This window comes from Benincasa hispida, chromosome 6 (genome assembly GCF_009727055.1).
Source record: "Benincasa hispida cultivar B227 chromosome 6, ASM972705v1, whole genome shotgun sequence".
NCBI lineage: Eukaryota > Viridiplantae > Streptophyta > Magnoliopsida > Cucurbitales > Cucurbitaceae > Benincasa > Benincasa hispida.
Genome location: NC_052354.1, coordinates 47,959,934 through 47,984,271, shown reverse-complemented (window position 1 = coordinate 47,984,271; position 24,338 = coordinate 47,959,934). Strand labels below are relative to the sequence as shown.

At 34.7% G+C, this 24,338-nt stretch overlaps 3 protein-coding genes across 7 annotated transcripts; 2 read left to right on the top strand and 1 right to left on the bottom strand.

The window, feature by feature from the left end:
- The first annotated feature begins 7,699 nt into the window (after positions 1-7,699).
- On the top strand, positions 7,700-8,759 carry LOC120080562 (mitochondrial import inner membrane translocase subunit TIM17-2-like). The gene has a single exon (XM_039035258.1). The coding sequence runs from the start codon at positions 7,796-7,798 to the stop codon at positions 8,504-8,506; it is 711 nt and encodes a 236-aa protein (XP_038891186.1). The 5' UTR covers positions 7,700-7,795; the 3' UTR covers positions 8,507-8,759.
- A 2,289-nt stretch (positions 8,760-11,048) lies between these two features.
- LOC120079454 (probable 3-hydroxyisobutyrate dehydrogenase-like 1, mitochondrial) lies at positions 11,049-12,375 on the top strand. The gene has a single exon (XM_039033644.1). The coding sequence runs from the start codon at positions 11,078-11,080 to the stop codon at positions 12,128-12,130; it is 1,053 nt and encodes a 350-aa protein (XP_038889572.1). The 5' UTR covers positions 11,049-11,077; the 3' UTR covers positions 12,131-12,375.
- A 443-nt stretch (positions 12,376-12,818) lies between these two features.
- Positions 12,819-23,622, bottom strand: LOC120079453 (hexokinase-1-like). Of its 5 annotated transcripts, XM_039033640.1 has the most exons (12): positions 23,475-23,622; positions 22,917-22,977; positions 22,735-22,819; positions 17,101-17,523; positions 16,208-16,358; positions 15,942-16,124; positions 15,090-15,164; positions 14,682-14,837; positions 14,378-14,476; positions 14,151-14,281; positions 13,693-13,774; positions 12,819-13,599 (listed from the first exon to the last, which is right to left on the bottom strand). In XM_039033640.1, the coding sequence occupies exons 4-12, from the start codon at positions 17,370-17,372 to the stop codon at positions 13,252-13,254; spliced, it is 1,497 nt and encodes a 498-aa protein (XP_038889568.1). In that variant the 5' UTR covers positions 17,373-17,523; positions 22,735-22,819; positions 22,917-22,977; positions 23,475-23,622; the 3' UTR covers positions 12,819-13,251. The 5 variants fall into 5 exon arrangements, with proteins under 5 accessions (XP_038889568.1, XP_038889567.1, XP_038889570.1 ...); XM_039033639.1 differs by lacking the exons at positions 22,735-22,819; positions 22,917-22,977; positions 23,475-23,622 and adding an exon at positions 18,026-18,407; XM_039033642.1 differs by lacking the exons at positions 22,735-22,819; positions 22,917-22,977; positions 23,475-23,622 and adding an exon at positions 17,620-17,967.
- Between the last annotated feature and the right edge of the window lie 716 nt (positions 23,623-24,338).

Below are 24,338 nucleotides of genomic sequence, written 5' to 3'. Positions count from 1 at the left end.
TGATTCTCACTCCGAGAATACCAAGGGCTCCAAGTGGTGTTGTCTTCCCTACTCCTGCTTGTTCATTTGCTGCCCTTCGTGTAGACGATCGTGTTGCTGGTAGCCTACTGTTTACTGGGCGATAAAGAACGTAGAGGTTTACTTTCGCTGGGTTGAGTTCGAAGTGAAGAGAGTCTTCAACTAGTGCGTATACTCAATCTCTTGTTTTTTTTTTTATTTATCAAAGCATGTCGTTAATTAGTGTTAAATTGCATAACTGTTTATTAGAATGTGTGTGTGGTAATTCGGTCACAATGAAATAGGAAAGACCCAAACGTGCTCATGGATACTCTTCTTCAAGAGATCCTTCAAGAATATCCCCGTTCATATGTCTATACATGAACGATTAGGATCAAATTATTTGTAGCACTTTACAATAATTGTAACACCTACAAAGCGGGTCATATTCGTAGTGTCACCAGGATAAGGTACCCGACCTTATCCATCTACTAACGGACCATTTAGGTTATCACTTAAACATGATTCATCCATATGTCTCTACATACATGTTTGAATTATAAAGATAACCTTGGATGTTAGTTTATTGATTTATGGTTAATGCAACTAAAATATCATATATTTTATAGATAATGAATTTGAATAAAATATATTTTATTAAATACACAGTGAGTTTGTTCAATAATATTTACAAACTATAGGACTCTACGAGATTTAGGGCATCAACCCCAATACCAGCAGAATATTGTTACCCTTAGTTTCAATATAAGTTTTAAAAAGACTAAGGTCATGACAGACATGGCATGTAGCGCTAGTGTCTATCCACCACCCATTAGAACCATCGATCACATTTACTTATGTGACTATGGCAACTAACAGTTCCTCTATTAGGTTCGCCTGACCAGTAAGACGATGTTTGTTTCTACAGTTCCTAACCATGTGTCTAGGTTTATTACAGTTAAAGCAAAAGAATTGTACAGTTTCTCCAAGGGGGGTTTCTGCTTCTTCTGTTGGTTCTGGTTGCTGGAACCACGATTCTGACCTTTCCTTTTTTTTTCATTGGACTTTTGGTCAAGCTTTATCACGACAGAGATGGATCTCCCAGGTACGATGTTCACCTCCTCCCTCTAGTCTTGCTTTCGGGCTTCCTCCTCAATCCTTAGTCGGGTGATAAGACTCTCCAAGAAAAACTCCTTGGTCTTATGCCTCAAGGTGTTCTTAAAATTCTTCCACAAGGGGGATAGTTTGTCAATAATAACAGCAACTTGGAATTGTTTGTTTAGGGGCATACCTTCAGTTATTACTTCATCAGCTATCTTCTGCAGTTTATGGGACTGGGTCTCCAGATATTTGTCATCCGTCATTTGGAACTTGAGGAATGAGTGACAACATATTTTTTTGACCTGGCCTTCTTAGTTCATACTTCTTTTGTAGGGCGTCCCAAACTTTTTTTGTTGTATTCATTGTGTTGTAGTAATCATACAAATCATCAGTCGAACTATTTAAAATGAAAAATTTACATAAAAAGTCTTTTTCTTCCCAATCAACAGCTTCTTTTATCTATTATTTAGTCAGATCTTCATTCGAAACGGTTGGCTTATTCGTAGTACAAGTGTCGACAATTTTTTTGATGGTAAGGAAAATTAGCATATTCTGCTTCCATCATTTGAAGTTCGCTCCTTCGAACCGTAATGGACAGTTGAGGTCAGAAGTCATAATGTCGTTATGACTTGTAAGGGCCATCGCGGTAGCAGTAGATGAAATCGTCTTAAAATTATTGGAACCGGCTATCCTCCGACAGTAAAACTTGACAGCAACAAATAGTCACGAACGACAGTCGTCAGAAATGTGGAACCTACAAAATAGAAACTCGTTACAGGCTGAGTCACGAATCCCACTCTCTTTAAGACGTTTCACGGCTCTGCCCAAGTGTGCAAGCAGTTCAACAGTATTGCCACGACGTCCCTAGGATAAAACAACCCAGAAATATAAAGTTGTCTTGATCGGAGATGCACAGTAATCGATCGAAAAACTCACACCCTTCGATATGGTATGCTCGAAAAACATATTGAAAACAGGGGAAGGAATGGAGAGGAATTGAGTTGTGAGTGGAAAAATGAGTTGTGAGAAATGATGGAAGGCTGACGCTTTATATAGGCCTTAAAGGCCAACTGCAATGTGAAACTACCGGGGAGAAAGACACATCTAGTCATAGAACGTGCGCGCATAGAAGTCGACGCATACGGAATACCAACGAGTGAAGATCAAAAACAAATAATATAAATTAAATAATAAAATTAAAAAAATATATATTTTTTATTAAAAATAATCACACACACCCGTCATGTCCGACCGGACGGCGGTGCACGCGTGGGATGTCCACCTACTCACATTCATCTATTTCCTCACTCCCTCTAAAAATATGGATACCTCTTGGGGCCCAAACCCAAAGTCCAAGATGGGAGTATATGAATGAGAGTCCACTTCCAACCTAAGCAATATAGGATTCTCAAAAGCAATTTTTTTTAAAAAAACTCAAATTATCACCAACATGTTCATTTTAAAGGCTTATCTTTAATCTGTTACAATAAAGATATTGCAGTTAATTTAGGTAACTCCGTTGGTTCTTTTATAGCTATTGACTGTGATGATAATGAAAATTGTTGGAAGCTGAGTCTTTGAAAAAAAAAAAAAACCAAACCCCTATGCCTATTAATACCAACCTCGATAACACCATTTCAAAAAATTTGTCTAATCCTCAATCTTGCCCCACAAAACCCAAAAGCCTTCTGATCCCATCCTCTAATGTCTACTAATCCAAATCTTGATAACCCCACCCTTAAATCTCTTACCAACCCAATGGATAAAGACTGCTCCCAAAAAGATTCCCTCTTTATTTAAAAGATTATCTCAGACCCCTCCCCATTTGTTGGATATTCAGAAAATTATTGATAAGGTTCCAACTGTCATTACAAATGAAATGAACCAGTCCCTCATCTCCCCATTCAAAAAGAACGAACTTGAAATGGCACTAATGAATATGTATCCAACTAAAGCCCCTGGCCTCAATGGTTTCCCTGCCTTATTCTTTAAGTAATTTCACATCTCAATGTTGTCTTAATATTCTTAATATTAAAAGTTGGAATCATACAAATATTGCCCTCATTTCTAAAACCAAAAACCCAATTAATGTTTTTTTTTCGGCCTATAAGCCTCTCCAATGTTTTATATAAAATTGCTTCTAAAGTTCTTGCTAATAGGCTTAAACTATCCTTGCTAGTGTTATTTGTTATCTTCTCGCTCTATTTCTGACAAAATTATTATCTCTCATGAATGTAACAATACTCTCCTAAAAAGAAAACATGGTAAAAAAGGCTTGGCTGCTCTTAAACTAGACATGAGTAAAGCCTTTGACTGGGTGGAATGGGCTTATTTACAAGCTATTATGTTTAAAATGGGATTTCACTCATCATGGATTAGCTTAATAATGAATTGCATAACATCAATTTCCATTTTTCTCTTCATCAATGGTTAAACAAAAGGTATGATTCATCCCACTAAGGGTCTTCGCCAAGACAATCCTCTCTCTCCCTATCTATTTATAATATGTTTTGAATGGCTCTCTTATCTTCTTAATCATGCAGCAAACTCTAGACATATTACAAGTATTTCTATTACAAAATTAGCTCCCCTAATCTCCCACCTTTTCTTTGTTGATGATAGTCTCTTCTTAAAGCTTTTACTACTGACTGCAATTTCATTCTTTCTCTACTTAAAACTTATGAATTAGGATCAGGTTAATGCATTAACTATATCTCACATTCTCTCCAACTTTCTTTGCAGAAAATCCTTGGTGTTTCCTTGGTTGATAAATTGAGCACCTATCTTGGCCTTCCCATCAAGCTTCACAAAAAGAAAAAAAATGGGAGAACTTTAGTTTTATCCCTAAAAGAGTGTGGACATCACTTCAAAACTGGAAGGCTTTTCTTTTCTCCACTGCTGGGAAAGAAATCCTCCTCAAATCTGTCATTCAAGCCATCCCATTTTTATGCCATGAATTGTTTCAGACTCCCTAAATCCACAATAGAAGATGTCTTAAAAGCCATGGATCAGTTTTGGTGGGGATCCTCAAAATATAGAAAGATGATTGACTGACTTAATTGGTCGAACCTTTGCTGCCTTAAAAATCTTGGTGGTCTTAATTTCAAAGACATGGAGCTCTTCAATCAAGCCTTTCTAGCAAAACAAGTATGGAACCTTCTGATCAATCCTCACTCTTTACTTTCCAAGATTTTAAAAAGCCAAATACTACCTTAACTGCAGTTTTCTTCAAGCTAAAAAATAATATTAACTCATCCTTTTTCTAGAGGAGTATAATATGGGGAATAGACCTTTTAAAAAAAGGTACAAGGCTTCAAGTTGGAAATGGATCTAGTATTGACGTCTTTGAAGACCCTTGGCTGCCAAGAAAGCCTTCATTCATAATACATCAACCAATCCTTCAGCGTTTTCTTGGATAGTGGACAATTATATTGATGAAAATAGATCATGGAATACTTCCAAGCTTAATATTTTTCTGAGAGAAAATGATGTGAATATTATACAAACTATTCCTCTCAAATCCTCTCCTAAAAAAGATATTTGGATGTGACACTACTCTAAAGATGGTTCTTATAATGTTAAAAGTGGTTACCGATTTACCTACAAAATGAAATTTCCTGCATCCTCTTCCAATCATTTGAATATTACATCTTGGAAGCAATTATGGAAAATCAACATCCGCACTAAAATAAAGCTTTTCATGTAGAAGGCACTCAAAAGTTGTTTACCTACCAGATGTCAAGTCATTGAAAAAGGTATTGCAAGCTCTGCCATTGGCAACCTGAATCAGTTATGCACGCTTTCATCCTTTGTTCTCGGGCTAAGGATCTCTGTTTTTTGTTCCTCCCTAAAGCCCTTGTCATCCCTACAATAGAAGCTTCCCTTATTGACATATGGGATCTTTGGTGTTCCACGCTCAGTTGCTCTGAACTTACTTTAGCTTGTGTTTTATGTTGAGCTATCTGGAATTATAGAAATTTTGTTCTTCATGGTAATGATATTCCCCTTGTAACTCTCAAAGCTAGTTGGATCATTTAATATACTGAGGGATTCCAAAAGTTTCGTTCTTCACCGAAGCATACCACGAACCACCAGCAAATTACTAATTCTTCTTGGTCTCTGCCTCCATGTGGTTTGTTCAAACTAAATACTGAGGGTGCTTGGTGTCCTTCGACATTGTCATCTAACTATGGAGCAATTCTGAAGGAGCCATTGTTGCAGCTTTTGGACAGAATCTGGGTTTTCTTCAAAACTCATCCCAAGCTGAGTTAACAGCTCTCTCTAACGGCCTTTCTATGGTTTTTACTCTTGCCTTCCAAAATTTATTCATTGAATTGTTTTTTTTTTTTTCCCCAACAATCAAAATCCTTGTTTAGAAACGAAATTGGAGTATGGATTGATGAAATCCAAGCAATCCTTAGCAAATTTTCCTCTTATGTTTTAACCTACATCCCCCAAAATTGTAATACAATGGCATACTCAATTGCTAAGGGCCCATTTGATAACAATCCTGTTTCTTTTTTTCAGTTTCTCATTTCCTGTTTCTTGTTTCTTTTTTTTAGAACAAGAAACATGAATATATTTGATAACTATTCTTATTTCTTGTTTCTTGAAAAAAAAGAAACAAGAACAAAAAGTTATTTGATATCTATTCTTGTTTCTTGTTTCTTGTATTTTTTTCTTTTTTTTCTATGTTTTATAGTTTAAATATAATCTAATTATATAAAATAAAAAGACATATAGCATGCATTAAATATAAAAAATAATTATCAAATATTTAAACTATCAAATACACATAAGTCCGATGTAAAGTTAATATTGATAATATAATTATTTCTATCATTCATATTTTGCTAAAATTTGATTTACAATATTATTTCTCACTCAAGTCCTTTGTTTTAAATTTTAAATGATGCAAACTCAAATCTAACTCAATTATATTATTATATAAATGTCGTGGTTGTAAAAATATTAAAATGAAACTAAAAGAATATTTTAGTAAACAAAATTTATATTAAAGTAAAATTATAATTGATTTCATAGGTAAGAAAAATTAAAAATATATATATATAAATTTAGAAAAATATAAAAGTGCATATTGCAAAATTTAAAATTCAAAATTAAAAAAATATTTATATATACATATTGAAAAGGAAAATTGTTTTAAATGACAAAACTATTGAAAATATTTACAAATAATAGCAAAATATCAGTCTATCAATAGACAGTAAAATTTGTTATATTTGTAAATATTTTGATTCATTTTCCTATATTTGAAAACAACCCTACTGAAAATATGAAATTTGAAAATCAAAATAATATATAATTCTAAATATTTTAAAATTAAATTTGTTATATTTGTAAATATTTTGATTCATTTTCCTATATTTGAGAACAACCTTATTGAAAATAAAAATAATATATAAATCTAAATATTTCAAAATTCAAAATTAAATTTGTTATATTTGTATATATTTTGGTTCATTTTCCTATATTTGAAAATAACCTTAGTGAAAATTTGAAAATTGAAAATCAAAATAATATATAAATCCAAATATTTGAAAATTCAAAATTCAAAATTAAATTAACATATAGATATAAAAAAAATAATAAAGAAAATAAATATAAATAAAAGAAATATAGAAAAATATAGAAAAAAAGGAAATATAAAAGAAAGAAAGAATATATTAATATAAAGAAAAGAAATATAAAAAATATAGAGAAAAATGAAATATAAAAGAAAGAAAGAAGGAAAGAAATATAAAAAATATTGGAAAAAATGAAATATAAAAGAAATGAAGGAAAATAAAATAAAATAAAGTCTTGAGAAAGATTTAATCTCAAGACAATGAAGGTAAGAAATAAGTTGGGTATACTTCACTCCAATTAGCCAACTCCCCACTTTGATACAGTTTAGGAATATCTTTAAATAAAATGGAAATGAAACAAAAGAAACTACTTTTCATAGTTCCTAAAATTTGGCCTCATTTTAAGTAATATTTCTCAAATTTTGGGAACAAGAAACAAAAATAGTTATCAAACAAGTATGTTTCTTAAAAAAATTAGAAAGGAACGTTATCAAATGGACCTAAATTGATCCATTCTTCTTCTCTCTTTTTATGGTTCAATTCTTTTCTCTCATGACTCTCCTGGCCATCGAAGATTTTTGTAACTATGTATCTTTTACCAATCATTAATAAAATCTCTTCAGCTTCGACTATTGAAAAAAAAGCTAAAAATCTATATTAATACAAATTTAACTTCCTTTTATGCTATTCACATAATTTTAAATAAATTTTGTTTCAAATGCATCGATCAAGTCAAATTATTATTATTTTTTTTAACTTTCTTGATTTCAGAGGGAGGGTTTAAGATATTTATTTTAATTAATTATTATTTTTATTAAACTTGTCACTATGACAGTTCTTTAAATATGGAAAAATAAATTAATATATTTATAAATATAACAAAAGAAATTTTATTATATTTAAAAATATATTAAAACAAAATTTCCTTATTATTATTATTTATTTATTTTCCAAAATAAAAAGGGAAAAGAAAAATATTAAATGAAGCACTATATATATAGTTAAAACCCAAGGCCATTACACTCCCTTCGAAAACCTACGTTAGAGTTTGGCGGTGGCAATTGAACGCAGAGGGCAGAGAAAAAACCCTAGACTGATATATTGACGCCATGGGAACGCCGGAAACTTCTAGGGAACCTTGCCCCGATCGCATTCTCGACGATATCGGCGGCGCTTTCGGCATGGGAGCCGTCGGAGGCTCAGCTTTTCACTTCATCAAAGGTCTTTACAATTCTCCCAGGGGATCCAGGATTATCGGCGGTACTCAGGCCGTCCGGATGAATGCGCCGCGTGTCGGCGGAAGCTTCGCCGTTTGGGGCGGCTTATTCTCTGCTTTCGATTGCACTATGGTCTATATTCGCCAGAAGGAGGATCCATGGAACTCGATCATCGCTGGCGCTGCTACCGGCGGTTTCCTCCAGATGCGACAGGGACCTGCATCGGCAGCTCGTTCGGCTTTGTTCGGTGGCGTTTTGTTGGCTTTGATTGAAGGAGCTGGGATTATGCTCAACAAAGTTCTGAGCCAGCAACAGAATATGCCTGTTGTGATTGAGGAGCCTGCTGGTATGGGTGGTGTGCCTGGGTATCCTACAGGCCAATTACCTGGCCGTGCTCCTTCCATGTCTCTACCACAAGCTGAATTGGCAAGTATTTCCTCTTCTTCTTCTTCCTCTTCTTCAGATTCTGGTAGTGGCTCGTGGTTCGGAGGTTGGTTTGGTGGAGGCAAGAAGAAGGAATCTGAAGTGTCGAGTGGAGGAAGCGAGACAACGATTTTGGAGAGCTTCGATGCACCGCCTGTGCCAAATTTTGAGTACAAATAAAGCATTTTTATTTGGGTTTTATGGCTTGAGATAAGCTAAGATTTTGATATAAGTAGACGATGAATTCAATAGTAGAATGTATGGTGTGTGTTATAGGTTGCTTCTAATCAATGATTATCGTGCAATCAGCTGACATTGTTCCAAAGTTATCAAATTATCTTTCAGGTTATGCTGAACTGTACACTAAGCTTAGGCTTTATTATTGATATTATTTTCTGTTGTAAATAAATTACCACTTTATGGATCTGATTCATATCTTTTTTAGTCATGATCATAGATAGATTTTGGTTGTTAGGATGCTTTAGTTCAAGTTTAATTCTCTTTCATGTTCTTTAACTGGAGGAGGTGCTTGGCTTTGAAGCTTGAGGCAGACAATGTGTTGGAAAAATTGGATATGTTTCTATTTTAGCATTCATCGAGTAAGAAAGCTGTGTACTGCATATACCCAATGAAAGAAAAGGTTGTAAATATCCTGCTGCATAGTTGAAACTTTCAGGTCTACGTTCTTTCAGTTCAATGTTATAGTATTGTTCTTTATTTATTATATATTTGATGTATATAGTGTTGGATCATAGGATAAATCCATAGTCCTTACCCTTCTTTATAGTCTTCAAGAGTTGGGCGTATATGGTTCCTTCATTTATCAGCCTTTTGATTTTGCGCCTCATTTGAAAAACCATTTAAATGAATGCATATGTTTTGTTTTTGTAGAGCATTTCTTCATGATCTTTCAGATATGGTTGGAATGATTTTCTAAGTGAATACATTTCTTTTTTACTTAAGCAAGTCATTTCAAACTGGCATTTTGACTCAGCGAAGTTCACTTGGCAAGAGAAATGGTGTCGAATTTTGATAATTGATGTGTTCGTTGTGCATGAAGAGTTATACACGTGCATATAATTCTTTTTATGTTTCTAGGATGTTTTGGATGTGAAGGCTTCATTACCTTATATTTGCGACAATGGGTATTAAAATGCTTGCCTTTGCAAAATCACATTTTAGGAGTGGTCGTGGTGGTATGGATGATTTAGAAGTCGAAGATAATTATTCTTTATATCTGATTGTTTATTTTATATCTGTTAATATCTAGCATTATGAACCATCTTACTTGAACATGATTTGATCTATAGGTTGTACAATTTGGGTTCTAAAAATATCTAGCACTATGGTGTTAATACTCTGCATATCAGAGTTTTCTGCTCCACTGGAATCATAGTTGGCTTCAATATGTTGTGTTTGGTCTCTGATGTTATAGTTTGCTTGTTCATATTTTTTGCTGTTATTTCTGAAGAAATCTGCTTGGAAGATACCAAACTTTCTGATTAGCACCATGGATTCGGTAAGTACAGGTTCAAGGATTTGAAAGGTGTGCAACCTGTTCTCATTGAACATATATTCAGGTTCGTTTATCCTCCTTGCATTCTAGGAAGAAACTATGTCATTACATTCCCCATTGATTTTGATATCTATGTTGAACTTTTGCTGCATTACATTAGCCATTTGCATATTGCCTCTAGATTTGTTTTAAATGATTTTTCATGTGCTTAAAAACTCTTTTAATCATTGTTCTAATTACTCTGGCCGTTTCACATTTTCGCCTAATTTTGGTATCATTGTTCTAATTACTCTGGCTTTTTCACAATTTTGTCTAGTTTTGGTATAGTTTTTGCTGATGTAAATAGACTGTTATTTCATATGTTCATGTGGTACTTGTTAAATTCTCTCTCAAACTAATTTGAGCATAGCTCCGAGGTATAAATGACACTGATTTTTCTCTCGTGAGTTGATGTCCTTGCGATTCTTTTATTACTGGTAGGAGGATTAGAAAATAAAGAAGGGTAGGTTTAGACTCAAAATGGTGACTTTTTTTTTTTTTTTCCACAATGATATTAGAGGACGAGGATCGGAGATCATTGTTCAAGGAAAGAGTTCTTGGTGATTATTGTTTAAGTATATAATTACCAAAAGAGCTGTAATAATGGCTGATGAGCATAATGTGAGGTTGCCAACATGATCACAGCACAATCCTACATATTGTCAAAAATAATAGAAGTGTTCAACTTCTTGTTATGCCCTAAATAAAAGTTTAATGTGAACTAAAGCAAGCTTTTTACATAATAGTCAATGTCATAGGTAAAATTTTGAGAATGACAACTCAAAGTATTCCATTGCTCACGTTTGATAACTATCTTGGTTTTAGTTTTTTATTTTTAAAATTAAGCTTATGGATAATCCATCTACCTCTAAATTTTTTCATTTTTATCTATATTTATCAATGATTTAAAAAACCAAACCAAACTTTAAGAACAAAAAAAAGTAATTTTGAAAAAGTTTTTGTTTTTGAATTTGGTTAAGAATTTTACCATTGTACTCGAAAAAGATGCAAATCGTCAAATGTGGAATGTAATAGGCTTAATTGCTATAATTTTTAAAAATAAAAATAAAAAATGATATGATTATCCAATGGAGTCTGAATTATGTGGATAATGGAACCACGAAATAAACAGTATTAAGAATATATCTCTTCAGGGAAAAGTCTTCAAATAACTTTTAGAAAAAGAAAAAATAGAGATGCCATTACAGATCTCTCTCCGATCTCTATACACTCAATCCAACCAACTGACCCACACCCTATCCCTTCCCTTCCTCTCTTTCCTCCGCTGCACAATGTCCACTTCCCGCGACATCGTGAGCCCTTCAACCACCCGCGTCGGTTGGATCGGCACCGGCGTTATGGGCTGCTCCATGTGCTCTCACATCATCAAAGCCGGCTTCAAACTTACCGTCTTCAATCGCACAATCTCAAAAGCCCAGCCTCTCCTCGATTTGGGCGCCAATTTAGCCTCTTCCCCTCTCGCCGTCGCCGCCCAATCCGATATCGTTTTCTCCATCGTCGGTTACCCCTCCGACGTCCGCTCCGTCCTCCTCGACCCCACTTCCGGCGCCCTCGCCGGTCTTCGCCCCGGCGGCGTTCTCGTGGACATGACAACTTCCGAACCCTCACTCGCCTCTGAGATCGCCGCCGCTGCAACCGCCAAAGGCTGTGGGGCAATCGACGCTCCGGTATCAGGCGGCGATCGCGGCGCCAAGAATGCCTCTCTGGCGATCTTCGCCGGCGGCGATGAAAGCGAAGTCCGGCGATTGAAACCATTATTTTCCCTGCTAGGAAAAGTGAATTACATGGGTGAAACTGGGAAAGGGCAATTTGCGAAGCTGGCGAATCAAATCACCATAGCTTCAACAATGGTGGGACTGGTGGAAGGGATGATTTACGCTCATAAAGCAGGGCTTGATGTGGGTTTGTTCTTGAACGCCATATCAACAGGAGCAGCAGGATCAAAATCGCTGGATTTGTATGGAAGTAGGATTCTGAAGAGGGATTTTGAACCTGGGTTTTTTGTGAATCATTTTGTGAAGGATTTGGGAATTTGTTTGAAGGAATGTCAGAATATGGGGCTTGCTCTTCCTGGATTGGCATTGGCTCAGCAGCTTTATGTGTCGCTTAAGGCTTATGGGGAAGGGAATTTGGGGACTCAGGCTCTGATTTTGTCTCTGGAACGGCTCAATAATGTTTCACTTGAATCTGCCCCAGGTGGCGACGGTGGTCGCAGTGGTTCTTCTTGATTATGCGCCGTCTCTGCCGCCGCTTAGGTTCAAAGGCCACTGATGCTTAGATGATGTTATGAGGGTAATCTAACGAAGATTAGCGATGGCTCATACTAGTTGAAAAATCTCAATAAAACAACACCAGAACTTTTGTTCAATTCTTGCTCTATTTCCTTTTCAGTCACTTCTGAATGTTACATCATTTCGATTCTCACATCTTATTCTATAGATAAAGGGTTTCTACGAGTTTAATATTTTCATTATGGCCCCCACAGCCTCAAAGATTTCATTTCTATTCTTCCTTTTTTATTTTAAGACATTGTCACATTGTAAGGAAATTTTGTCAAATTTCTCAAAAATAAAGAATCTCTCATGTATTTTATTATAATAGAATTTGTGTTCAATAACAAATAAAGGAAACCAAGTATGCTTGTAGTGAAGAAATGGTAGATTATGAGGACGTGTTTAACAGCACATTCTAGTCAACTCATAGTTTTATACTTAATTAAAAAATAAGTCAATCTTCACATCTTAAGTTCATTACTATTATATGCCAACCTAAACATGATGTAGAGGATAAAATACTAATTATCATTCCAATGATTGATGGCTCAATCTTCTGCTGGTTGAACTCAAAAACACTTTCAAAGCTACCATGGAATAAAATTTGAAAAATGGACAATAAATAATCAGGAAGAAAAAAGGATGGAAATATTTCCTCTATCTCAATTCTCAAATTGAAGATAAATCTTTCTATGAAAGATAATATGCAAAGACACATTGGATGTTTTGGTTGCAACATCCAAAATTCAATAGCAGTACAACCACATTGCTTATGCTTTGTGCCCTGTTTATTTGCATAGCAACCACGAAAAATGATCCTTAGAGCAATTTTGTACCCTCCCTTTCTATTGGCTACGCTGTTTAAAGGTTCATCCGACCAGAAAACTTGACTCAACTTTTGTATGCTCTCAATAACCATAAATAAAAAAGGATTGGGAGAGAACTCTTGAGCTAGGGTCTAAGGCATCAGAAAGTGATAACATGCAAAGGAGAGCAGAAAATTCAACAAAAAATCTAAAGCTTCTGCCACTCCATAATATACTATCTATAATTTGATCCTCCTTTTTTCTCCTCCCTTAGGGCTCATCTACCTCAAGATATTGAGAGTGAGAGGCTGCAAGCAGTGCAGCTCCAATGCCTGAACCATCGTTGGAATGCTCAATGAAGACATGTCCAGCTACCTCATCTCCGAGTAGCTCCTTCAGTGTATTTTCCATGGTTGTTCTGAATTTAGTGTAGTGCTCATACAACCCTCCATCCAATGCTACAACAGACTTCTGTTTCTCCCCAACCCGGACTGTGTCTCTTCCCAGTTTCTTCAGGATTCCTAAGATACCAGCAGCAGAGAGGCGGGCGCCCCGTGTTGCAACTACGTCACAGAGCTCCACTATGATTTTTCTTGTTTTCAAGGAGGTATTAGATATCTGAAAGTAAAGCAAAAGGCATAGAGTGAGTAGTTCTTGTCAAAAGCAAGGAGAACTTTTTGAAGTCACAGATTTTCTGGGTGGATGTCTAACCTCCAAGACATCTTTCAGTTTGCTTCCAACAACTTTGAGGTCGGGCGACGTGTCATGATGCATGGCAGACATGTGAGGAGTCCTGCAAATTTTTTGAGCAAAAAAAAAGTTACATTTGCAAGTTGAAAGGGAATTTTGAGATTAAACTAAAATGGCACTACGGGATGATCTTTTTAAGCAGTCTATTCAAATCTGAGGTGAACTCTTAACAGGTAGAAGAGGCAAGCGTTTCTTTTTTTTCAAAAGAAAAGTTGACAACAGCCATGTATATTAACATAAGCCCAACGTGAAAACCATAATACAATCTAACCATTTTTGGGGGGAGTAATTTAAGCTTCAGATTTGAAGAGTTAGTTTCAGATCAACATCAATCTAGATGATTACAGGGAAACAAAATATGATCATGGACAATAGATTGTATCTTTTAACAAATAACACAACCAGATGGTACTGTATACCTCAATATAAATGGAATTTTCAGTTTGGGTGGAACAGTTTCGCCGAAGAGAGCCGCTTCTTCAGCCATCTTGAACAATACTCTACGTACAATTTCTCCCAAGTACATACCAGAAATCAACTTCTCGAAAATCTGCAAGTGGTAATGATGATAATTATTCAATGCATTTCCAGAAAACCATTTCTTTGAATGATGCTGAGATGAAGTTTGTATTGAGAATGATTTTACCTGCTCTCCAGGGTTTAAACTCTCAGCATCCAATGCTTGATCATATTCTGTAAGTGACAGATGCGAGGACCGGAAGTTACCCCATTCCATGTTAATTACCTGCATTAATATAGATGTCCAGGTATCAATACATTGATAAAGTCATGCTTACATCTTGGGATTGTACAATTATTATGATCAAAGAACTAATAACAAATCTCCCAATCCACTGATCACTTCTCCTGATTTAGGGAAGAGTGCAGGAGAAGCTTGCAGGAATATTAGCTTGTCAAAAAACAAATAACAAATCTCGCAATTCGCTAACCATTTCTCCTGATTTAGGAAGTAGCCCGTGCCACTTGGGAATTGCATGGGCACGCTCTACATAAGCTGCATTTGTTCCAGTGCCTAAAATCACAGCAGCAATTACATCGTTATCATGGTATCTACCTCCTGCTAATGTTCCAATCGTGTCGTTTACCTATATCTCAGAAAGAAGAAAGTCAGCACAAAAAATTCATGAACTCACACCCACCACATCCCACCCTGACTCACAAAGAAATATGAAACTGTGGAATGGTATTGTAAAACTGAACATCGTGCATTAGCATCAGAAAAAGGAACAAAGGTAAAAAAAAAAAAAAAAAAAAAAAAAAAAAAAAAAAAAAAAAAAAAAAAAGGAAAGGAAAGAAAGAAAGAAAGAAAAGAAAAGAAGGAGAACCATGGGGATTACCAATGCTGTTACACGCATGTCGAGTTTCAGTTTTTCCATGGCTTTGGTTAATTCACCAACCACATCCTCCCCAACCTGAAATAGTATCAGCCAAGAGACTACCGAATGTCAACTTTCAATAAAGATCCAATACTGAAAATCAAAGTTTCAGGTGCACGGAAAACTCCCGATGAGATATATGCAGGTTTCATATACTTTTAAACAATCATTTACTCTACTCATTGAATCTTTTAGACGATGAACAGCATGATTTATCTAAATGTGAACTTCTTGTATGGAGTATAGATTCTACATCCGTGATCCAACAACAATCCCTGAAGGAACTATCTAATCTATATTGATAGCATGGGAAGACGATTTTACTTCTCTATGAGTCGAGGCCTGTTTTCAATGCATAGAACAAGCATGGACATTTCACACTAGTCAAAAACGTAATTAACTCATTGATTATCTTAATTTTCACTTGAATTGAATAGATCTTCTTCTAATTCAAAATATTATATTGCCAGCATGACACACATCAATGCTAAATATGAAGTCTAGCAATCCAATAGTAAAATCTCTTCATCTTTCCTCATCCCAGAGAATTAGGTAGCAAAGAATTCCATAATGGGGACAAGAGTATAATTCCGCCGTATAACACAAAGCAAATTCAACATGAACACCCTAAATGAAGCTAATCAACTTTTGGAACATTACCAGAAGGTACATACAATGAACATTAGTAAGAGTATGGTTTTGATCCCACTTACTTAGGACAATGATGGAAAGATAATATTACATAGATTAAAAGGTCCAAAATATGGCTGTCTATCAACATTAAAGAATAAAGCTCAAGGAATTAGGATTAACCGTGTCTTCAATGTTGAAGCCTTTTGTCCATTTAATAAGTGTCCCCGATGATATTGATGTTTGTCTCACAGGGAAGGAGAAAGTAAAACCCAGTTCCCTTTGCCTACCCGGTGCTGGGTGAAACCCTTCACCTTCTCCAGCAACAAACTTTGCAAGTGCTTGAGCTATAAAATCAAATAGAGCCTGACAGAACCAGCACCAGATACTTCAGCATATCCTCCATCCTAAGGAAATCCAGAGAATAAATTCAAGAGGAGAATACTAACTTCTGAAGACCCAATCATCAAGTGTGGAGGTATCGAAACCTCCTCAAATTCTTGCTTGACAACTCGGTTGTCCTTCCCTCCCAACTGCACACGCAACACTCGAAAATTTGTACCGCCAAGATCCAATGCATAGAAGAGCCCTTTTTCATCTCTAAATTTATGAGGAAATTGTCATTTTAAAAGACATCATCCATGCTGGTATATGCCATATACAATTAGATTCAGACCATTCTATTAAACTTTTGTATCCCAGTAACTTTGCACCTTGCATTTGATGTGTATGTATCAAATTACTATTCTAAAATAAAAGGAGTAGATTCAGGTAACTTAAAGAGGGTAAAACCAATCGAGATTTGAAACAACTTCAAAAACAAAAATGAAGATAACAATAATGTGATGGATAGAATAAATAAATAAACAAGAGAGTAACATTTATAAAAGTCATAGTAACAAAATGAAAGAACTAATGTAAATTCAAAAGACCAATAACTAAAATGGACAGCATGAATATTAGATGAAAACCTCAAGATAGATCTAGGGAAGGACTGCATAATCGTGCATATAAAAATTAGAAACTTCAAACTCTCCAAATCACAAAATGAACATCAAATGCTTCGTCGCCTTTTGAAGGCCTTTGCATGAGCTTAGAAAACAGTAAGTTCAAAATGAAAGGAGAGACATATTCACAGATTTTTTTGGTTCGAGATCAGCAATTGAACCATTCAGCAAAGATGGGTACTTGTTCAAACAAAGAAAAGGCTTCATAGTATTGAAACGTCTCGAACAAAACACCACTGACAGACACAGACACAGCCACCGAACCGAACAAATAGATCTAATAAAATTCAGAAGGCAAATCAAAATGGAACAGAATAAAGAATAATTTGGTGTACCCGGTTGGGAGATTATCGACGTAGCTTATCAGCATCTTGAGCTTGCTACCGCCTTCGGATGCGAGGCCGGCGTGCATCTCGACGGTCATGGCGTCGGCCACCTGCCTCAGTTTCCCAATAGGGGTTCCACACTTTTCCTCAAACTCTCTCAGAATGGCCATTGCTCGTGCCCACTTCCCAGAGTTTCTCATTCGGTGCCGAACCACCAACGCCGCCGCTGCGCAAACCGCAGCCGCACACACCACCGCCGCTCCCACCGCAACCTTGCCCATCTGGCAACGAACGGAAACACCCCAAACTCTAATTCAATGAGAAGGTCAGGCGCGGGGGCAAAAGCCGCACACTTTGTCGTTTCTACTCAGGCAAATTCTTGATTCATCAAAATGCTTCGTGTCAGTTAATAGTTTGTAGGTGCCAATGAGTCTGAAAAACAAGTAGAAATGGAGAAAAATGTATTATTTATTAAAAAGAAAAAAGAAGAAAAAAAAAGAAGGTAAAATTAGGGATTTTGAAGGAAACCCAAAGAATTTGAGCGAGTTTCCAGCAAAATCGACCTTTTTCTCGGTGATTTCAACACCTAACAGAAACCCAGAAAAGTGATTAATCGAAATCATTCTACCTTTTTCGAGGGAAAAATTAGATTGTTTACGGACATGCAAGTTCTTATCCTGGACCTTCGGTTTAATTACAGCTTTGATAATTTACAAAAGGTTTTTTCAGAATATATTTTTGTATAAAGGTTTCAACTTTTCTTATATTATATTACACTTGATGCAAATTTCAATTCTTTTCTTATTTTAGTTATTATCCTTTTATTTCAGATAAGAATATGGCTTCCACTTACAGAATTGTCTCTAAAGAATAAAAATGGAAATTTTGATTTAAAGAAAGGGAAGAAAATGATGACGATATTATATAATATTACCTCGGATCAAATGCGTCTAAAATGATCGCCGGGGAGGACAAAAAAGAAAAAAATATGTAAGAAAAGCTTCTAGACACATTTGGATGCATATAATTTGGACATCGAAAAGGTTAAATTTATATTCGATATATAAAATTAATTATCCTATATTTATTTGTTATTTCATGAGTTGCACAAGAATATGTTGGGCAGATTCAAATTTATGGAACTCATTTAACTAATTTTCACCCATTATACAACCACAAACCAATCAAATATCACATAAATTTCTCCTATATATATACATATATATTTCACTTATTCTTTTGATTTTTAGAATTATTAGTTCCAAACATCAAAAACTGAAATTTATAAAACTTGGGAGAAAAATATACTGAAAATAAGCTGGTGGTTTAATCCTAACATCAGTGACTCTCCAATATTATAATTAGGGGAGGGGGGAGAAAGGAAAACGACCCATCCTGTTGATCGTAACATTTATTCGTATTTTAAAATTAAAATGCTCATTCCAAATATAAAAGGTAAAAAGGGGGAAAAACACACACACACACATCAAGTTGCAAATATGGAATACAATGATAATTATCCATAATTTATTAATTAGGGTATTTATTTAGAAATTATTTGATTGGATATGATTTGGATAGTTATGAGAAAAGATCATGCAACAGTAGAAATATGAGTTGCATCAAAAAGCGACCTCCACATTGGACTTTGAAAATGAGGATTTTCCCCCCCAAAAAATGTGTATTTGCTCAGATTAGCTTATTGAGTCCGTCGGTTTTTTCTTTGATGGGTATTCGTTGATTTGACTTGAGCTTTTAGACTATCTAATTGTATGGCTAAAAGCTTTTTCGAAGCTTTTCTATTGAAATAATCGAATTTCCGTATCAAACTTACATATCCATGACATTTTATTTTCATTAAAAAAAATTATTTTTCTTTATGAGATTAAATTTGATTATTGCCATTAAACCAAACATAGTTCAATTGACATATAAATGTATTTGTAATTTGAAAGTCTGTCATTCGAATATTCTTAGTAAATAAAAAAAATAATAATAATAGTAATAAATTTGGATTATTGCCCCTACAATTGGAACCTTGATGAAAGGGGTAATTATTACCTCGGTTTTATGACAGCAAAATTTCACAAAATTAAATTTCAACTTGCAAAAATAGTATCGCAGGCACAATTTAGGCAATGTCTTGAAGAAAGACATGATAAAATAAATGTCTACAGAAATGTAAAGTATTTTCATCTATAAAGAGATTCTAAGAACGGTTGAAGTAAAATTTCCCCTCAAAAAATGAAAAGAAAAATTACACCTCAGATATTTCTGTCCACTTCCATCCAAATCTATCGAATACGATTTGATTAAAACATATTATGACATATTTAATATCTTAATAATTAGGAAGTTAAAGAAGATATTGAGATGAAAATTTTTTGTCTGATCAAAAGATGAAGACAACCTGATAAGACGAAGAGCCCAAGAAGCGCTTACACCAACACAAAACCATAGAGTTGCTAACCTAAGTTAGTTGTCATCACTATATGTAACCAAGTAATCTATAAATACATCTCTTCTCTAAATAAAGAAGGCAAAAAAATTCCAACAAAATTTTGTTAAAATTCAGATGGCTCCATAAAGTAATGTTCTTTGAATCTTGTAAAATTAGTGTTAATCTATAAGAAGGAATTATATCTAAGGAGAAAATATATTTTGAGACAAACATGAATCATTGAGTTCAGATTTTCTCTCATTTTCACAAACTATCAATTACAATGTTATTTTCTATATAGATGTGATATCCACGCATGCATAACAACAATTTTATAGATTTTATGTTTGATTTTCAAGCAAATGTTTTGTTTAGAGAAGAACATTTTTTTGTGCACTTAAGTTTTCTAATTTATGTTTTGACACTTCTATAACACAAATATAGAAGATAAATGTATTTTCTTTCTTTATGCCCTGTTCATAAGTGTGATTCTTTAATAATTTTAAGTGCTTCTAGTCTCCTCAAGTATGCAAGTGGTATTCAATGAATAGATTTTGACATAAATTTTTTTTTGAGAATTGCAAACATTATAACCATGTGGTTGCATATTTAGTGTTGACTTAAATACAACATGGTGATGTTTGTGAGTTGTTCCAATGTTTCACTACAACTTTGAATCTCTACAATTGATGAGCCATTAAAGGTGCGATTCACTCTTGAAAATGGATTAATACAATTAGTACATTCTTATCATTAATGAATACTTAAAAGTGAAGACACAACATACTTACGAGAAAAGCATATGGCCACATGTCAGACAACTTCATATGAATAGCTTAAGTTGTAAGCAAGTTAAGTCATTATACGAACAATCAAGGTCAAAACCGTTGAAAAGTTATTATTGAGAATATTAAGATGCTTGAAGTACACAAAAATTATGGATTACACTATTTTAGATATTTCGTTGTGCTTTGAAGATTATTATTCTGTGAATTGGATATTTAGCACTAAAGACTTAAAATCTATGAGTGACCACAATTTTACTATTGGAAGGTTGAGCTGTGACTTAAAAATCTTCCAACAAATGTATATAACACAGTCCTCAATGGAATTTGAATTTATAGCTTTAGACAAAGCCAAAGAAGCAAAATGAATTTGATTTTTTTTTTCAACAAATTACAAATCGGTGTAAGCGAGTACTTGCACTATGCATACATAGTGATAGCTAAGCAACTATTAGAAGGGCTACAAAATTTTATATACAATGGTAAATCTCGAGTTCTCGACAGACAAGACAAAAGCATAATACAATCACACAATTAGTTTCTAATGGAATAATCACTATTGATTTTGTAAGGTTAAAAGATAATATTGAAAATCTGATTACAAAAGGCCTAACTAGAGAGTTGGTTGTTGGATTGTTCTTTCGATTTAATGATTTCAATTAAAAAAAAAAAAAAAAAACCTAGAGTATTAGTTAAAAGTTAATCGAGGAGAATGAAATTAAAGCATATCTAAAGGTTGATTAGAGAGACAACCCAACTTAATTGACTAAAGATCAAAAGATTTAGGTTCAGAGAAAAACTGATTTCTGGATGACTTGACGAACATTGTGTTTGAAACTTTTTTCTTACCTATTCTAAAGATGAGATATTGCAAGTGTGATTTTTAGGGTAAGCGTTATGCTTTTAACAATTTTTATAGTTGATTCATGAAAAGAACTTATACGATATTATTTATAAGAAACACCTATGTGAGTGTTAAGAAGTCACTTCTTTGAGAGTTTTAAATGTGAATTCTTAAACACTTATGAAAGCAGACGATATAAGGCCAAAATGAACATAATCATGAGACCAAACTTTGTTAAATGAGAAACTTCTAACTTCTATGACAATTCAAGACATCAAGTCCACTGATTAATCAAATATTTTACGACTTATCCTAATACATGTTTTTCGTTCAAGGCAAAGTTCCTATCACCTATGTGGGAGATTATTAGACTATATGGTATGTGACACTTCTATGAGTAGCATCTTTTCACATCATCTTTTCGCATTGGCGGATTGTATTCCTTCATCCAATAGTCAAGTCTTTTCACTTTTCTTTTTCAATCAATTTGTATAAGAGTCATAACTATCCGAATGACCACAAATTAGTTTATAATATGTATTTTTTCCATTTTTTTAAAACTCCCATCAACGTTTGGTTGATATTTAGATTACTCTACAAAGTACTGTTCATTGAACCATAAGGTGCTTCAACCATAAAAAGGCAGTACAATCTATCTTAGAAGACTTGCTCATTAAACTCAGACTCTAAATAGAGTAGAATTAGAGTAGAATTATTTCAATGAGACAAGATGAGTCCAATTCTCTTAATTAGAAATTATCAATGGTAATGCTAGTTTCTATATTGATGTGATATTCACATGCATTGTACCTAACAATTGAGGTAATGTTTCCTTAATGTATAGGAAGCCAACTCTACAGGACTATCCAGGACTAGGGGACTTTGCCACGCAGGTCCTTAATTAGGTGCTTGTCACTCAGTATCTAGATCCAAATAAAATCAGATTCCTGATACCACACGTTCTCAGAACAGTAGTTTTCCTTTTTCGAGTAACAGATTGTTAAGTAAGACATGGCCACGTTTCTATGCCTGGGCATCCCTCCAATCTTTTCCATCTCGAATGGTTCTGAGATACCAAAAAAGCATAATAGTTCGTTCTACCCCTTTTTCCTGTCAATGCTAGATTGGTACTCACGAGAACCGAACACATGGAGAAGGAGATGGGTAGGACGAATATGCCTAATCATAGTGATCAGAATGATTTGATTTGACATTTATGCCCGAGAGTTCTCAGTGCACCACTGTATAGAACATTTGAAAAACACTTTTTAAACCTTCAACTTTTAGCAAAGTGGCGATTTATTCATTAAATTTTAATTTGTAACAATAGATTTCTCAATCATTTGGTAGTTTATGAACACATTTAGTCTATAATCGGTTTATTATCTCAAATTTTCTGCAGTAATCATATCTCAATCATTCAAAAAAGTTCAACACTCACAAAAGCATATTAGCTATAAAATTCTGGTAGAACCAGTATCAGATTCGCAACTACTATTCAACAAATTCTGCGGGAGAAGGAATAACAGGTAAAAGAAAATTTCCAAATGGGGAATCAATGATCTTAAAATTACCAGTGCAACCGTCTTGTTTGGCCTCTGCCACAGCAGAACTCTTATCCTGTAGGATCCGAAATTCACTTCCACTAGCAACTGGAAACTGTGCAAATTCAAAGTCATCATAAGCAATCTAATGCTTGATAAATAACCATGTTAATTTACTATGAAGGCAAAACCAAATAAATAAAAATTCTCACAGTCGAGCCTTTAGTTGATGCTGAAACTCCTTGTCTCTCTATAGCAGCTGAAGATAAAGATCTGCAATAGAGAGGTTTTACAAATGAACTCAACTCAGAATAATTAAAACAGCAAATACAAAATTCCACTGTTCTTTTAATCTTTTATTTCATTGTTAAATAGATCAATTACGAAGGTGCAATCCAATCCAGAAGTTGAGATAATCATCCAAAAGGAATATAATCAAAATTGTACACTATTAAATTCTCTCAATCGACAATTCAATCTTCCAAATCCAACACAAACTCATTTCTCAAATTAACAGCAACAAAACTAAGACACCTAAACAATTGAAACGTCTAAAAGTTCAATTCAGTCTCCGCAGTAGCCTATAAAACCATCAGCAGTAACTAACATCAATCTACGTCGTAATCTCAACATTCAAAATTGTAAAACCCTCATATCCTTGGTGCTTCATCATTAACAACTCACGGCAAGGAAAAATAAACTGAAGCGAACAACGAAGAGATTATCCCTTTACACAACGGCAGTGGCCGTGAAGGAGATGCAAGAATTACCGGCGGGACAGCGTCTGATCGATTTTTCGACGCTTGATCTGAGACGAAGGCGCCATAATTTCCCGGTCGTTTCGCGGCTTCGAGACTTTCCGTTCCATTTCGAAAGAAAGCCCAGTGGATCCGGGCTGCGCCGAAGTTTGACAAACAAATACAAGAAGATTAGTTTGAGCCAGGCCCATTTCATGAACCCATTAGTAATGAAAAATTGCCAAATCAAAGCCCAATAAAAGGGAGGAAAGCCCAGTGGTTAGTTCTCCCTAGCCGCTCAATGTGAGGTGGCATCTCGAAGCTCAATCAAGGGAGAAGATGCCCAACAATCCATAAGCGGCCCAATGAAAAAGCCCACTTTCTTGGTCTCTCTCTACGTAAAACGATTAAATCTTGAACTTCTACATCTATGCGTAATAGGTCTCAAAAAACTTAAAAAGTTTCTAAACCTTCATTTCTATATTTAACAAATAACTTAAAATATATCAAAATTAGATCATTCACTAATAATTTGGACCTTTCCCGATGCTGCAAACCATCGAGATTAGTTGAAAACAGTGTCGGCCAAACTTTTCCCGACAATCAATTCCAGATCGTAGGCAAAACCTTGTCGACGTAACCTTCCTCAATGGTATAACAGCTGTGTCGTAGGGAAAAAAATTATCTCGACGGATGGAGAATGGAGATTTTATGTCAACCCTAAATAACACCATTAGGATAATTCGCAAACCCCGACGGCCGTAATTTATAAAGACTGTAAAAAATTTCGCCCGACAGTGACTTTATTGGGTGAATTTTTTTTTTCTGACGGTCTTTATAAATTACGACTGTCTGGATAAGTGACTTTCGCGGACGGTGTGTTTTCATCGTCAGGAT

Bases quoted from the DNA above. Each gene is read 5' to 3' on its own strand.
- LOC120079453 (XM_039033640.1), bottom strand. From the start codon at position 17,372: ATGGGCAAGGTTGCGGTGGGAGCGGCGGTGGTGTGTGCGGCTGCGGTT. The intron at 16,359-17,100 runs GTACACCAAATT...TCATAAATTTAG, and splicing joins GTCGATAATCTCCCAACCGG to AGATGAAAAAGGGCTCTTCT. The intron at 15,165-15,941 runs GTTAATCCTAAT...ATACTATTTCAG, and splicing joins GCTTCAACATTGAAGACACG to GTTGGGGAGGATGTGGTTGG.
- LOC120079454 (XM_039033644.1), top strand. From the start codon at position 11,078: ATGCCATTACAGATCTCTCTCCGATCTCTATACACTCAATCCAACCAA.
- LOC120080562 (XM_039035258.1), top strand. From the start codon at position 7,796: ATGGGAACGCCGGAAACTTCTAGGGAACCTTGCCCCGATCGCATTCTC.